This window comes from Felis catus, chromosome B3 (assembly GCF_018350175.1).
Source record: "Felis catus isolate Fca126 chromosome B3, F.catus_Fca126_mat1.0, whole genome shotgun sequence".
NCBI lineage: Eukaryota > Metazoa > Chordata > Mammalia > Carnivora > Felidae > Felis > Felis catus.
In genome coordinates this window covers 118,504,708-118,521,853 of record NC_058373.1, presented here as the reverse complement: position 1 = coordinate 118,521,853, position 17,146 = coordinate 118,504,708, and the positions used below count along the sequence as shown (strand labels likewise).

At 42.7% G+C, this 17,146-nt stretch overlaps 1 protein-coding gene across 10 annotated transcripts in view; it reads left to right on the top strand.

Annotated features, from left to right (window-relative positions):
- The first annotated feature begins 11,945 nt into the window (after positions 1–11,945).
- Positions 11,946–17,146, top strand: part of NUMB (NUMB endocytic adaptor protein) — a 203,872-nt gene continuing 198,671 nt past the window's right edge. For 2 of the 10 annotated variants that reach the window (XM_019833261.2, XM_003987807.5), the window contains exon 1: positions 11,946–12,062. Coding sequence is in view for 6 of the 10 variants with exons in the window: in XM_019833257.3 (XP_019688816.2) it covers positions 12,003–12,062 (60 nt within the window). In the remaining 4 variants the exon portion in view is untranslated. Of the gene's footprint in view, positions 12,063–12,194; positions 12,376–17,146 lie in introns of those variants that run through there. The other 8 variants (XM_019833257.3, XM_019833259.3, XM_019833256.3 and 5 more) reach the window with 8 other exon arrangements.

Below are 17,146 nucleotides of genomic sequence, written 5' to 3'. Positions count from 1 at the left end.
CTTCATTAACCCATTTTCTCAGTCAAAACCGCTGAACACTTACTATACACAACATACTGTATGTATCTGCTATTGGGGATCCAAAGGTGAATAAAGCATAGTTGTCATCCTCTGGAAGTCCATCTTTACCCTTAATTCCTAGGTACATTTAGGAAGAAAAGATGGGCATGTTCTTTTACAGTTGTTATTAGCCTTGGGATAGCTATATCTTCTGAAGAACTCAAATGCTGCTATCCTAAGAGGATGGAATGACCCTTAGGTAGAGTTTCCTGGGATAGCTGTTCCACTGTACCCAGCCATTACAATAAAAGTTTAAAAATTTGAGAGCCTGTTAGATTCCTAAAAGGCTAGAGATCACATCTGGCCTGTTTTAACACTGTGGTATTTGCTAAATTTATATCCTCACTAACAAAGTATCAGCATAGAGTACGTATCTAATTTTTAAGCAATGAATATTGCTGAATAAATAAATGAATGCCCAGTACTCTGCTAAATGCTACAAAAAAGAGAGGGGGAAATGTTTAAAGAAGTCTGCACCTTATTCTGGTAAGCAAATCTGAATACTTCCTTCCAAAGGAAAGTTCTAAGGAAATGTTCTAAGAAGCCCCAACTGATTCATCCCTGTGGCAGGAAAGTCTCAGATCTTGGAGAAGTTTCTAAATGGGTCAGGGACCACTGGACTGTTATACTACTAGGTTTGATCAGGGGATCCAGAGGCAGATGGCTGCTTTAGGGTTTGTTCCATGTCACAAGGATACCAGTTGTGCTTGTCTCTAACCAAGCCTTTTGACAGTTAGGATCATAGGGATTACTAGGCTGGGTCAAACCCATAGGCCATTCAGTAGTCTCTTTGGAGAAAAGGTTATTTAAGTAGTGGAATGTAGACCTGATTATGAATCAGAATCACTTGAGGGAGCTTCGCAAAAATGAGATACAGATCCCTGGACCCTGTTTCACCCTAGTGAAGTGAAATCCCTGGAACTAAGAGAGGAAACTGGGATCCTTTTTTTTTTTTTTTTTTTTTAATTTATTTTGAGAGAGACAAAGTATGAGTGGTGGAGGGGCAGAGAGAGAGAGAAAGGGAGAAAAAGAATCCCTAGCAGCCTCCAAGCGGTCAGTGCACAGAGCCTGACTTGGGGCTCAAACTCATGAAAACGTGAAATCATGACCTGAGATGAAGCTGGACGCTTAACTGACTGAGCCACCCAGGTGCTCCAGAACCTGGGATTCTAATATAGAATCAGGGTTGAAAAGTGGCTGGTTCACTCATAAATGGCTCTGCAATTCATATACTTTCTATATTCTGATTATATTCCTTCCCTGGGTAAGAATTTCGTGCATTTATCACTTACAGTGTGAAGTAATATTCCTTTTTATCAGTACTAAGCTTATCTCTTTTGGAAGTTTGTAAATAACATTGAAATCCTAAGATTTAGGGATTTCAGCGATGAGTCCGTGTTCATTTAACCCACACTTTTTGTGGTACTGTGGATTTGGGTCCACTTTCCCCCTAAAGCGGGCCTATTAATCACATGCCCATTCTTGTGATTTTTTGTTTGTTTGTTTGTTTACAAGCAGCTCTGGCTTTATCAAGTGATCCATTCTGCATCAGGTAGACAACCTTTGCCCGCTTTGTGCAAGAGCAGAAAAATAATATCTGTTCCTGTGATAATTGTGACCTGGGATGGCTGCCGCTTTAGGTCACTCAGGACAGGTGAGCACTTGTTGCAGATTTGGGTTAAAGTCTTGTTATGAGTCTAGTCAGCCTGCTAGCTTTGGAGAGACCGGGAAGGGGCTTATACTTTTACTTAATTGTTCAAAGACTAACATACTCCTTCAGAATGACAACCTGAATGGTTTGCAGAAAGAAACCAGAGAAGGGAGTGGAGTGGGAGTATTTATAGAAAAACACACAAGGGGTTGAATAGAGAATACCAGCTTCACATACCTGCCAAATAAAAGGAAAAAGGTCTGATTTAACCACTTTCTTTAGAACAAAAACACTGAGTGATTGTAGGTAGAAAGCTACAATTGGGGTGATCATTTGGGGATCTCCAACTGTCCCTTGATGAATCCAAGTTTCTAAGTAGCCTTATGTACATGTAAAAAAAAGAGAGAGAGAGAGAGAGAGAGAGCGAGAAAGAGAGGAGAAAGTAGGCTTGGGAGAGATACTGAGAGAGAGAAGTGTTATCCAATCACAGCCTGTACAACCCTCTAGGCAAGTTAGACCTGGCCAGCATCTGTCTGCACAGAAAATTTATTAGAGCGTGGTTGGAAATTTCTAATACTCCAGAGATGAGATTTCTGGTTGTATTCCTTATGGACCTCAACAATGACCCTGCTCTAAGCTAAGGTTATTAGAAAATAGATCACTATTTTCTACAGCTATGAAACTGGGATTGGTCCGCCCAAGGTGAAAAAACTGTGGCCTCTGATTCCAATACGGGTGCTCAAAGATGCTCCGGCTTCCGTATGATCAACACTCCAAATAATAATAACTCCACATTCAAAATAATAATAACTTCTCCTGGCAATTCTTTTCATCTAGAGATTTCAAAGCATCTCACCAACACCTACTCATCCCCTAGGTAGCTGATTAAGCCACATCTCTGACATTCATCTTTCACTTGGGGTCCTCCCATAAATTGATGACTACGCTGAAAAGAGTGTGGGCCTCCTGACTCAAGGTCTCACCCTCAGTACCTACTCCACTTTGCTACCCAGGCTTGAGCAGTTTGTGGTACTCCCACAGGGCGTAGTTCTTTGTAGGGGCCTACGTATCAAATCTGCCTGCTTCTTTGCTGTCATTACCTCCTACTGACTGCATTTCTGGTTCCCTAGTGTCCTGGCAACTGAGCTGTGCCATGGTCACATCTGGGATGCAGGAACTGTTGAAGAATCCACAGGGATTCTTCATGTCTTGTCATCCTTTATCCCAGTTTGCATCTCCTCCCACAGACTCGAGGCCATCATAGTACTGTGTTTTAGGCTTATTTTTCCTCCTTCCCTATCTCCAGTCTCACCTCCCCTCAGCAACAGGAAGCCACAGGCCCAGAGGAAGGAAAGGGAGGGAAACGTCTTTTTTTTTTTTTTTTCCCCTCTCAGATTGCCCTCTTGTTCCCACTGAGGGACTGAGGCCATGAATATTGGGAAGAAGAAAGGATTAGAAGGATGAGTTTTTGCTTCTATCACTCATCCTGAGGGAGTTAGCTTCTTATTGATTGATTGATTGATTGATTGGAGGAGGGATGGCTCAGTGCAGACCCTTAAAGGGAAATCCGTCTTAGAGTCTGAGGGCCGCCATTTTAATATCCAGTCTGTATTTTAATATCCAGACCAGAATGGTCTCGGAAGAAATTGAACTCTCCCTGTCCCCAGTGTTGGGCCTTCCCCAAAGGAGTACCTCTGTCTTGGGGAGTCTAACAAAGACAGGCAGTGGGATTCCAAATTCAGAATGCAGGGATGGGCCCTATACACTGGCGGAGGGCTTTATTTAGTCATACTCCACTACTGTGCTTTTTACCTACTAATTACTATAACCACTAGTGATCATTATATGATAATTAGCACATGCCTTTTTTATAACTCCCAGAGCACCACCCCAAAATAAGTGATGGTGTAGGGTGGCAAGGCTGCTCCTAGAGACAACTCCTGACTCATTCATTCACTAAATATGTAGTGAATTACAGTGGGCCAGGCCCTGTGCTGGGCAGCTATGAGCAGCATGAATGTGGTTCTTGGTATCACAATGCTGACACAATACAGGAGGAATAGGCACTAAGGAAGTTTACATGTGGGATGTGTGTATCCAGTGTGGAAGGGTCGTGTGTATAAGAGGGGCACCCCACCCAATGGTGGCCGGGAGAGGGGAATGTCAGAAGGTTCCGCTGTAGTAGTAGAAGCTAGTCATGGAATCCAACTTAGGGTAGGCCTACACTGTTTGTTTAATTTCCCCAGAACATAACGTTGACACCAAAGCTGCCTCCTCATATTAACCCTACAAAGTAACTCCCAGGCTATGCCAAATACAGTGCCTCCAACTCCGCTTCTGTACAGTGGGACACTACCTTGGAAAAGTGTGGAAGTGTGAAATTCTACACAAGTGGAAGATGTTATTATTGTATCCCACTAAAGAGAGTCTTTCAGCGAGGAAAATGGCACCAGGGAAATAGGTGCAGAAATCAGAGTCTTCTATTTCCACACCCAAGCCCAATTCTCTGTGCCCTTGAAAGGGTCTGGGTCTGTGATGGGAAATAGGTTTGTCTGTCTCTCCTTGAGCAACAACATCCTTCTTATCAGCTGCTGCACTGAGAAGACACTGATGTCCTCTTGCAGGAAACTGACAGGAAAAGAAAGAAAGCCTACCACTAAATACACTTCCTGAGAGCAAAATGAAATGGCTGCGGCCCTGGCTGCCTGTAGGAAAGGGCTGAATAAATAAATACAACCATCCCTATTGTGTAGTCAGACTTCCTGGGGGCAAGTCCTCATCTTCCCGCCCCTTCTCTCCCTTCTAAAATTGGCCATCCTGCAGAGGAGCAGAGGTTTTCCCCAGCTACTGAAAGGTATTGAAACTTACAAGTCTCCAAACACCGAGAAAATACAGAGTTAGAAGGAGAGAAGACAAGACTCACAGAAGGAGGAACTTGATATTGCTACACACCTCTCCTTTAACCTCACAGAACTTTTTCAGCAACTTCTGCTTTGAACCTTTCTGTGCACAAGTCTGGTAATGTCTGGAGACAAGTCAGGAGGAGAGAAGCCTAGGGCTAGTGCATCTCAGAAAATCCATGGGCCTGTTAAAATCACCGCTGGGCAGGTGACCTGATTTGGAGGCAGAGGTGTAAACTGTCATCATCTGTGAATATTTATTGAGCTCTAACGGTGTAGCACCATAGCAGAAACTGCTTGAGAAGGTGACTCTGCAGCAAGAAACAGTTCCAGGGGCTCCTGGCTGGCTTAGTTGGTGGAGCACGCAACTCTCGATCTTAGGGTTGTAAGTTCCAGCCCCATGTTGGGTGTGGAGATTACTTAATAAAATCTTGAAAAAAAAAAAAAAAGAGAGAGAGAGAGAGAAACAATTCCAGTCTAAAGGATCCTAAGGCATTTCCTTGTGAGGAGCTTTTTTTCTTCTGCATGGAACACGGACAGAAGGAAAGAACATGTACACAAATGGGGCAGGGGAAGAAGGCTTTGGGAGGATAAAGAGAGACTGGGGATAGATACTTCTGGTCTGAAAAGATGAGATCAGATGAGTACTTGAACCTTTGTCTTTCTATAGTGTCTTTGGTCTAAAGATTATTTATACTTTAGGAGAACCCCCCTCATTTTTCTCATATAATCATGAGTGAACCCTGAGAAATGACTCAGAGCCAAAATAATGGGGTTTCTTTGATTATACTTCCTCATTTTCTCTGGCCATAGGCCACCCCTCCATATCCTCCTTCCTTATAAGGAACCTAGCTTCGACCCAGTCACTCCAACCTCTTAGTAATCTTTCTTTCATGTTGCAAACTAGACTCTCTTCCTCCTACTTTCTCTTATTTAAAAATTAAAAAATTAAAAAATTTATTTTTTATCTTTTAAAGTTTATTTACTTTTGAGAGAGAGAGAGAGGGAGACAGAGAATCCCAAGCAGGCTCTATGCCATCAGCCCAGCCCAGAGCCCAATGTGTAGCTTAAACTCACAAACCGTGGAGATCACGACGTGAGCTGAAATCAAGAGCCAGTCACTTAATCGACTGAGCCACCCGGGTGCCCCTTTCTTTTTTTTTTTAACTAAAAAAATTTTTTTTAAGTTTATTTAAGTGATTGCTACACCCAAACATGGGGCTCATGACCCAGAGATAAAGAGCTGCACACTCTTCCGACTGAGACAGCCAGGTGCCCCTCTTCCTCCCACTTTCTAATTGCAAAATTGCTATTCTTTCAGTCTCTTGGTTGTTGCTGCTCCCAATCCAGGTATGGAAACTTTCTCTTGAGTGTCCTTACTGTATCCACAGAACCCGTGTGGGAATTACCCTTTCTCTTATCCTCAGTTGAGGACTGACTTAGCAGACTGCACGGTGACCAGCTTTTTTTTTGAAAGGGACAAAGACTACACAACCGAGTCCCTGCCCCCCCTGTCCCCCCTCCCCCCAGAACTTCCATGGAGCCAAGCTCAGATTTCTGCATAAAGGAGGTGCTGCCATAATTAGCCCACCTTGCAGGTTTTGAGCATATCTTCTTTGAGCACATCCCCATAGCATAGGGCAGGCAGGAAATTAGGCTGAAGTTTAGATTTGTTGGCCATATTTTATGAATCCCAAATCTCCCATTACCTTCTGGCAAGTATACGATACACATAGATAAATGAGACAAAATATTTGAAAATAAGATCATCCTGGAAAGGTTACTATAATCATAGCATATCCAGTAGCTTGGAGAGGAAAACAGATATCACGTACTCATAAAAGTTAATAATAACTAATGGCTACTGTGCACATACCATGTGCTCAGTGCTTCCTGAATTATGTAGATTATCTCATTTATTCCTCATGAAGATTTTGTTCTAATAGCTAGAAGGGGGAGAAAACCATTATATACTCAATAATAACATAAATAGGAATAATAATTATTATATAAGCCAGTTATATATGTCAGGGCTTAAATTGAATATTTTCTCTCATTTAATCTTTTTTTTCTTACATTTCTTTATTTATTTTGAGACAGAGAGAAAGCGCAGGGTGGGGGTGGGGGGGGGTGGGCAAAGACAGAGGGAGAGAGAGAGAATCCCAAGCAGGCTCTGTGCTGTCAGCGCAGAGCCGGACCCCGGGCTCGATCTCACAACCGTGAGATCATGACCTGAGCCCAAATCAAGAGTCAGATGCTCGACTGACTGAGCCACCCAGATGCCCCTCTCTCATTTAATCTTTTATTTATTTATTTATTTATTTATTTATTTATTTATTTATTTAAAAATGTTTATTTTTGAGAGAGAGAATGAGAGAGGGAGAGAGAGGGGGAGCATGTGCATATGCAGGGGAGGGGCAGAGGGAGAGAGGGAGACACAGACGCTGAAGCAGGCTCTAGGCTCTGAGCTGTCAGCACAGATCCTGATGCGGCACTGGAACCCACGAATCATGAGATCATGACCAAGATCATGACCTGAGCAGAAGCTGGATGCTCAACCGACTGAGCCACTCAAGTAGCCCTCTCATTTAATCTTTAAATGAAACCTACAAGGAGGTGTTGTTATTATTTCCTAAGGTAGGCCACTTCAAAAGTGGCTCCAGTGATCCCCCTCTTGGTGTCTATATGCTCGTGTAATCCTCTCTCCTTCAGCGTGGGCAGGACCTAATGTCTTGCTTCTCAGTAGTAGAATGTGTCCAAAGTGATGCGATATCAGTTCTGTGATTAGATTACAAGTGACTGACTTCTGTCTTGCCAGAAGTCTCTCTTTTGCTGGTCTGCCCTCTTGCTTGCTTACTCTGATGATGTAAGCTGCCATGTTTTGAGATGCTTTGTGGAGAGACCCTCATGGCAAGGCACTGAGGGAGGCCTCATTCAATAGCTCCTGAAGATCTAAGGCCTTAGTCTAAAGCCTGTGAGCTACTGAGTTCTATCAACAATGATGTGAATGAGCTGAGAACAGATCCATCCCGACTGAGCCTTGAGATGATTACAGCCTTGTAAGACCCAGAGCTAGTGGACTCAGCTAAGCTCCATCAGGATTTCTGACCCACAGAAATGGAGATAATAAATGTTGTTTTAAGTTACTAAGTTTTGGGGTAATTTGTAACTAACGCATCCCATTTTGTAGATGAAGAAAACTGAAGCTTGGGGATATAAATCAACTTTCCCAAAGTCACACAGCTAGTAAATGGCAGAGTCAGGATTTGAACACATTTAGATTCAAGAGTGATTTCAAGTCTACTTTCTTACGTAATTCCAGTGCTTGGCAAACTGTAGTTCTAGAAGGCATTCTACTCTCTGAAATCCTTGGAATGCAGCCATGTTTCCAGGAAACTCTTTGTGTGTAAAACAGAGATGGACAAAAGTTTAAATGGTGCTTGGTGCTTTGAGCAGCCCACTCCCTGCTGCGGAAGAATGGCTGGTCCACCCATAGATCTAGTGATAGTAACCAGGGGCTCTATTCAACAGCATAATGGCAGAGCTAAGAGCTGCAGCCCATCCATTTTGCAAGCACTCAAGCTATCTTATCTATAAAATGCAAGGTGGGTAAAGGGGTAGTACACATTTTTCTTGAGGATGAAAATACATGCATTACATAATGAGGCGATCTGATGTGCTATTTAAAGATCATATGAGCCCTAGCATTAGAAAATAAATGGTTCTACCTGTAGCAACACCATTTTTCACTTAAAAAAAAACCACACACACACCTTTTTTTTTTTTTAAGCTTCTTCCCATCCATGGGAGACAGCTTTGAACTTTGAAACCACAGTGCTTTGTTCCAGCAGGGAAGGCAGCTTGGCACTTCTCTGTGTTGGAATCTCTGCAGTTTGAGATGGTGAAAACATCTTCTTCCAGACGGTTTCCCTTTCTTCATCCAGAGCCTTGTGCCAGTGATCACCTTTATAAAAGGTGGCCGCACGAATCTTGTCAGCTTTGCCCTGATGCCAGAGCAGCAGGCTTTGAGCTCAGGGAGGCTTTCCAGGTGGCAGCGGAGCAAAGATCCCATAGGGTAAAGTTCTGGCATGGTTCTCCTTTCAACCAGTGAGAGGCTACACTTTGTTGGTATAATTGTGCAAGCTGGTATAAAGTCCACAGCCAGAGAGATGGGGGTAGGACTCTAAGCTGGCTCAGAACTCTGTGGCCTCTTGACTTTGTCTAGCTTTCCTTACTCTCTTCTCTGCTGGCCCTGCCCCCCACCCTCCCTATCCCAACCCCTCCTCTCTAATCCCTTCATCCCATCAGTCTCCATCTTCAGGGATCCCTGACTCAGGGAACTACCTCTTATCAAATATCTTGGCTTGCTTCCAGTTGCTAGAAACAGGCAGCTCTGGCTCTTGTCTACTATCAGAATGATTTTCTTCCCCACCAGTTGTTTGTTTCGCTAATCCATTTGGAATTGTGTCTAGAATCCAGTGTTGGGGGAGGGGAATCCAAAAATAAACAAACAGAAAAGGAGCTTTCCCTAGTGACATTGCCCCCACCCCGGACTAAAATAGAAATGACAGGAAACCTGGATTCTGCTCCCTTGAAAAGTGATATGATGAAAAGAGAGCAGAAAGTAGCATCAGCATTCGCTGAAGCCCAAGGCCTTAGACATCAGGACATCGCCGCAAGTCCTTCATTTTCTACGTAATCAGGATTTATAAAGGCTATTTTTGCCTTTAATATACCTGCTATCCTGGTCTTGCTCAAGTGCCTCTGAACAGATACCATCTGCACCACCTCCACAGCCAGCCACACAACACAAAGCTACAGACTCCCTGACTCCAGTGTTCTTGCTTTCTAAGATGGGGTCTTAAGAGTGGTGAAGACATAACACAGGAAAGAAAAGAGAGGCTGGATGAATTATGTGGTAAGGTTATGTGATAAGGCTCATGCAAAAGCAAAACGTGGGGCACAAGCAATAAACTTTCTAGTACTGTGTGGACTTTAATAACATAATAAATAGCTTTCTGTTGGATCCAAGAATGTTCCTTAAAATCTTCCTTCTTTAAGATTTTTTTCTTTTCTTACTGGACTGAACATGTTTATTTTACTTTTTTTTTCTTAACTGATTTCCATAAGGAACAGGAGTGGTAAAATGTATATGTGCATGTATGAGTGAAAACATTTGTGAGTACTTTGTTTTCACGGAACGGAATGAATAGCTGACCTTTGTGGAAGTATTCCTTGTTTTGTGATAGTTATTTTGTTGAGTTCCTGGACTTAGATGGCAAGTCCTCTTAGTGAGGCTGGACTAATTCTATGTTCTCTATGGCACCAAATCACTATGGCTGTACAAGAGCCATTATTACCCCGAGTGCCATAATAATGCCCATGCCCTCCTATGACGTTATTGTTTCCTATCTGCCAGGACATTAATTGCCTTCTAACTTGCTCTAAAATTGGTAGGTAGGGCATACTGCCAAGACTAGAGAGAAGAAAGCTGCTGGTAATATAATAAAAGACTGTGTAAAGGATATGCTGATACCTCCTTCTCATTGGGGAATCTTCACATTTGCATGTTACTTCATTTGTTATGGATGTTAGCTCAGGCTTGCCTTATGTCTTGGCTTCCATCTTATCATGGTCAATGTCTGATCTTTCCTTTGACTGAATGATTCAGACATCTCCGAAGTTATTTTGACTTTTCCACTTTCCTTTACAGGCTTTTTATGAGTCATTGAATTGAAGGGGAGGTTATTTCTAAATTGGAAGGTGAGGATGAGGGAAGGGGGAGGAAAGTTCCGGAAAATAACTAGGAAAAGACACCTTATTGTTATAATTACTGGAGGAATAATTTCTGCTTAGTTTGGTGATATGTAGTTTATTCAAAGTTGACTAAAAATATAAGCTAGAAATTAGACTTTTTTTTTTTTTCCTGGATAACGAACAGTGAAGTTTTAGACTACTTGTAGCTTGCTCTGCAAAGGACAGGGAGGTGAGCAGAAGAGATATGGGACAAAGAGTTAGCTGGAAGAAGAAAGGGGCAAAGCACAAAATTTCTGAAGTCCAGATTCTCAGTCTCACAGGAAGTTCCCAACCATAAGGTAATGCTTGTGAGGGGGTGCCTCCTTGACCTGTCCCAATCCATCTCTGGTTTGTTTCATGGTCCATGGGTTTGTGTATTATAGGTAGAGTTGTGAGAAAGGTATATTTAAATCTGACTTAGAAATTTAAAGAGTAATCAGGCAAACATTTTGTTATTTAGGAGCATGAAAAGTGGGTGGAAATTAAAAAGAAAAGCAAAATCTAAGGATGGATATATTTCTAGGAGCACAAGAGTTTTTATAGCAACACCAGATTTCTCAAAAATGCGTTCTGTGACTTGTACCCAAATGAATAAAAAATGCAATCATTTATTCTCATGCATTGTGCTAATGTGAGAAAAGAACTGCAATTCATTCAACGGTCCTAATTTAGAATGCTAGGAAAAGACAAGCTTTCAAATATCTGACACACATCTAGTAGGGCTATTTATGAACTGCTGAACATAAAAATCAAATTGGGAGAAGGGGCGGGGAGGGACGGAATTCTCATTTCCAGAGCATCACACGGGTAAATGTGGCCCATTTCGTCCAAACTTGCTCATGGCTGCTTGGTCACTTGGCAGGAGCCAGGGGTGAGTCTGGAGAACTCTCAACATGCCACTTCAGTTTATTAACGACGTTGTAACTGCAACCAAAGTGGGCTGATTTCTACTAAATAAATGGTTGTGCTTTGCCCTTTAGCATGAAGACTTCTGGAAAGAACTTCAAGAAAATAGGGTGCATTGAGACTTCAAGAAGAGGACATTTTTATCTCTGTAAGTGCTTTTCTCCCAAAGAGTTGGAAAACACTCCTTAAACACAACCTCTGATGTTGGTGTTTTGTAAGTACCACCCTCTAAACTATCAGTGATAAACTTCTCCTAATAGGGAGGGAACTGGAGAAAGGGATGAGTTTACAGAATGAACTCTACAACAAAGAGTTAACCCTTCCCCGGTAACCTCGATTGTGAACGTCGGCCCCTTCCTTGCTTTCTACTGCGCAACCAAACTGTGCCCAAGTTTGAACCAACCCTGGAGCTACATCCCTTGCCAATTGACTTAACAGACATTTTCGGTAGCCTATCATAACTTCGAACTGCCCTACCATCAACCAATTACAACTAAAGCTTGGTCCAGGGCGCTGTGAGTCCGGGAGGGGGCTAATACCGGGTCCAGGAAAAGGGGCGGTGAGGAAGCTATGACAGACGGGTAAGTGAAACCAATCAGAATAGAGAGCCGCCGCCCCACTATCCAATGGAGAGGTAAGAACTATGAAACGGGGTGGGCCTGTTGTCATGGGGGAGGTGGTGGCGCTTGATGGCTACTGGCGGCCGAGGTAAAGGCAGTGGCGCTGGAGTTGGTTGGGGGCAGCGGCAGGTGAGTGCCGGTAGCGCGGGCCTGAGGTCTGGGGGCCGTCGCGGGGCGGAAACTCCAGCGCGGAGCTCCGGAGGCGGAGGCCGGAGGAAGGGGGCCTGGACTGTGGGCCGGGTCGGGCCGGGGCCAGGGCGGCGGCGGCGGCGGCGGCTGCGGCGAGTTCGCTCCGACTGGGCTGGTGGGAGAATGGCCCGGTTCTCGGCGGCGGAGTTCGCGTTGGCAACATAGGCTGGGGGCAGACCCAAGCGGTTCGTGCCGGGAGGTCCCTTGGGACGTCCCGCTGCTTGGGCGCTGACCGGCGGCCGGTGTGTGAGCGGTAAGTTCCCTGAGGAGACGGGAGCGGACGGGGTCCCGGAGAGGGGGGATGACCCGGGGTGACCGGCAACAACCTGGTCCAAGGACCGGGTGACTCGGGGATACACACCCAGGACAGCTGGGGTGCGAGGGAAGAGAGCAGAGGAACCCGGGAAACCCAGGAGCGGCCCGAGCGGAGGGAGCTGGGGGGCCGGGAAACTGGGAGTGGCCCGGGTCCGAGGGAGAAGAGACACCGAGGGCGGCCGGGGTCCGGGGTGACAGTGAGCGGCCTGGGTCTGAGCGAGGGGCGTCGAGGAAAGGCAGAGAGGGGGTTGGGGACTCTCCTGAGAAAGGCGGCTGTCCGAGGGTGGAGGACTCCGGGGGAGTCTAGGAGAAGCGGGTCTTAGGAGGGTGGGACCTGTGGAGACCTTGAACAGCTGGGGAGGAACAGGAGCTCCCAGCCCCCACCGCTTGTCTGGGATGGGAGACCCAAGGCTGGACTGGGAGCTCCTGGGTCTGAGAATCCGCGGGGGACCATGGGACCTGGAGCAGTAGTTCGGATTTGAGACTGGGGTGAGGGGGTCTACCGGGGAGTGGAAGTTCTCTCAGTTGGAGAGTAGTCACGCAAAATGACACAGGGGTGGGCGGGGAGAAATAATTTCCTTGTAGGAAGCGCGAAGTAGATAGGGCGTAGATAGGACGCAGTAGGAGAAAGTTGCTCTGGAAGAGAGTGGTGGTCTTGTGGAAATTGGCCGTAACAGCAGATATGAGAAATTTACAGTGTAGTTATTAGTAGATTCTAAGGACTTCAGACATAGAAGAAACTTCGGCTTCATAATACTAAGGTGGAAGAGAAGAGCATCCTAAAAGCAGGGTTAAGTGACTTGCATTCTAGTGGCTTAGAAAAAAAATTTTGTTTTAGGATGACACCAATGATATTAGAAAATGAGGACATTGACAGGATGGGGAATTTGAAAGGAAAAAGGGGAGGTGAGGAGTAGCTGAAACTAAGGGAGTAGGAAGGACTGGGGACGTGATCAGAAAGAGGGGAGTCATGAAAGGATAGACATACTCTGGCCAAATTTAAAATAAATTCCACCACTTAGCTTGGATAATTTAACCTCTCTGTGCAAATTTCCTAATCTGTACGATAGTGATAATAATAGTCCCTATTTCATAGGGTTGTTTTTTCACATGGGTTAATATTTGTAGAACTTTTAGAATAGTGACTGGCATCGAGTAAGCAGTGGGTACTTACTGACTAGATTGTTAAATGAGGATAAAGACCCGAGTTTTTTTAATGCTGTGATTCTCAAACTTTAGCTTGCACCAGAATCACCTGGAGGGCTTGGTAAAATACAGACTGCTGGCCAGAGTTTCTGATTCAGTACATCTGGGGTGGGTCCTGAGAATTTGCATTTATCTCAGGTGATGGTCAGAGGATCCCACTTTAAAAGCCACTTACTTCAATGAAAACAGTAATAATGTTTAAACTTCTCAAACTGTCTACCCTGCTAACGACAAGTAGAGGCAGATTGCAGAAATGATCCAAATATAAGGGATATCCTCTATTAAGCCCTATGTTTCTCAAACTGTGGATTGTGATTTATTAGTAATTTATAAAATCAGTTTAGTGGGTTACCACCAGCATTGAAAATAAAATGAAATAGAACAGAATTGACTGGCATTGCATTTGGTGAAGAAAAATGTTGTTTTGGGAAAATTTTCTTGTGTGTGTACTAGGTCACAATGTAAAATCTGTTTCTTATAGTCAAAGGAGTTTGAAAAACTGTTTTGAGCCATGCAGTGCAGCAAAAGTAGCCCTTCAGTAGGGCCTTCTAGGGGCTGAGTTTATTATTTATTTTTATTTTTCTGGTAATTCTGTCTCAGGTGGTCGTACGTTCTATTTAATTTCTTTAGCCTCCAATTTGGTTTCTCCTATGTTTGCCTGATCACCTACTGCGTTGTGCCTCTTTTTAGATATTGAGAATCTTTGGCATGAGGACTTAAGGAAATTTGAGTCAGAGAAATGAAATTGAGTGGTGTTTCACTTGTGCCCTCTTGTTTACCTTTCTTTTTATACCACGGTATGGTAACCCATTGTCTGTAAAAAACCTAAGTATGCACAGACATATTGGCAGTAAACAACTAACGCTGAAATGGACTGGTTTGAGAACAGTTCATGTATAGAAAATAAGTAAAAACCAAGTAAGACACATTTCAAAGAAGAAAAGCAAAGGAGTGTTTCCTTTTTAAAAGAGAGTGAAAGTAATATAAGACTTCTCATGGCCTTACACTAATACAAAACATATAAAAGCATTTTTTTTAAGTTTATTTTATTTTGAGAGAGAGAGATTGTACCCGTGAGCAGGGGATGGGGAGAGAGAGAATCCCAAGCAGACTCCCTGCTGTCAGTGTGGAGCCCTATGGGACCCTGGGATTGATCATGACCAGAGCTTAACTGAGCCATCCAGGAGCCCCTAATATGAAAGCATTTTTAAGGGAATCAGATATACTTGTGTATTTTAGATTTCTAGGCTTTTGAAGAGAGAAGAAAGTGATAATAATTCACAGTAAAATGCACCTGGGATAGAGGCTTAACTACAAAGCAAATAGTTTATTAAGCAGGAGCCTTTGTTTTGATGATTTTCTCCCTTGAGAGTGAACTGGATGTGGTACATGTTGTAAACTTAACTTGTTTGGGGACCTAAATACAATCTACAGTACCTTTTTACAGCTATATTAAGAATATGTGTATTTTCTGTGCTGTTCTTGGTTTCCTTTTTCTTCTGTAAAAACCTAGATGGTTTATATTTAGGAAGAGACGATTATATTAATTTTTGTGGCTACAGGAACAGAGAAAGTATTGAAAACTTAGAGATTCTTGCAGCTCTCTTTAAAATCTTTAAGGGATTTATGTGGCCCTTTCATTAATGTTTTATGAAATTGTGAAGAAACTCTTGGTGTAGCTTTGCATTAGGATTTTTACATAATTTTTTCTCTCAAAAATAATTGTTCTCAGATTTTTATATTTCATTAAAATTTTTATTTTTGTTTGGAAGCCTACAAAACATATAATCATTATACTTTTGAACTGAAAAAAATAAGCAGTCTTTTCACAAAAGAAATTTACTGATTTTTGTAACAAAGGTTCCAAGGATGAAAGCTTTTGAATTCCTTGCATTGCATTAAATGGAGGATCCCTGCCACCACAGTGGTTGTTCTTTAAGTCATTGTGCAGTTGGTGGACACATTTGTATAGATCATTCAATTCTTTGCTAATTGATGGAGGAATGTAAAACCTTAATTGAATGTGGGGGAAAAATATAAAAGTTCACTGTTTGTAATTGTGAACATTGACCAATTTGATTACTTGCTTTTTAATAAATGGACTTTATTCAGTTGACTTATTATTCATCCATAATCTAATCACACTTACCTATGAATAGCTCTGATTGCTCAACTCATTTTATAGTGAGATTTAGTAATCTGTAGTTGAATGAATGGTGGTTTCTAAGTCCCAAAGAAACTGTGTTCCTGACTACAATTTGGTGAGACTTAATTTCACATATCAAAGAAAATTCAAGTAAATGATTTAGAAAAGAAGTTCAATTAACACTAGTTAATTAAGTTTATTTTCTATTTCAGTAGCATTTTATCTTCTTTTATAAATAGCTTCTGATCTGCTCTCTCTGCTGCTGGCCTTCAACTACCCATATAATAAACCTTGATGGAAATGTTGGTGCCCGAGAATTTAGTAGTGTAAAGGTACAGAAACCTATGTCTGGTTTTCAGTTTGCTGAGAGAATTACTTTTATCAGAAAAGATCCCTTGGGAAAGTTACCACCTTAAAAAAAAGGTGTTGTTTTTTTTTTTTTTTAAGTTTATTATTTTTTTTAGAGAGAGGGAGAGCCAGCAGGGGAGGGGCAGAGAGAGAGAGGAAGACAGAATCCCAAGCAGTCTCCACACTGTCCGCGCAGAGCCCAGTGCGTGGCTCTAACACACTGTGAGATGATGACCTGAGCCGAAAACCATGAGTTGGACACTTAACCGACTGAGCCACCCAGGCGCCCCTTGTTTATTTAGTAGAGTACTTGAAAACCTGCATTTTATTTTTAGCTTGCCAAAACATATCTATTATGTTTGATAGATTGTGATTTCCACAGAATGACTCTTGAATTCTGAATTCCAGTTTCCGAATTCTGATACATGTTTCCTTGATAGGGCTAGGGAGAAAGGAAACAATTGTACTCCTTAAATATTAAAAAATAAATTTGCTATCTAATTTTTTTTATCTTGACATGATGATAAATTATTTGCCAAGAAGATTTGTTTCAGTCATATAACCTATTGGGATTTTCATTATTAAAGTTACAAGTACTGTATCAAACCTTAGGATGTTTGTTCAGATCTGAGCCACAGGTTCTGATAAATAGGATGTCCTCATGATACTGCTTATATATTTTTGAGAATATAAAATACACACTTGGAAATCTTAGAGCAAAAGGAGGATTGAAACTAAGGGAGAACGAGGAGAACACTGACATGTGTTTAAGGAGGAGTCTGGAGGATCTGTAGGAAGTATGTCTAGAGTAGTGAGCCCCTCTTGGCAGTTTTCCTAGAGTGACATATGTAAAGGAGGATGATCCTATTTGCAGCATTCTCCCATGGACATATTTTTTGTACTGTGCAGTTTCCACTGCCTGCTATAACTCTTCCTTTGTTATCTTCCACTCAGAAAAGCAGGTCAGAATGCAAGTGAATAGACTGAGAATTGCTAGTCCTAGAGGATG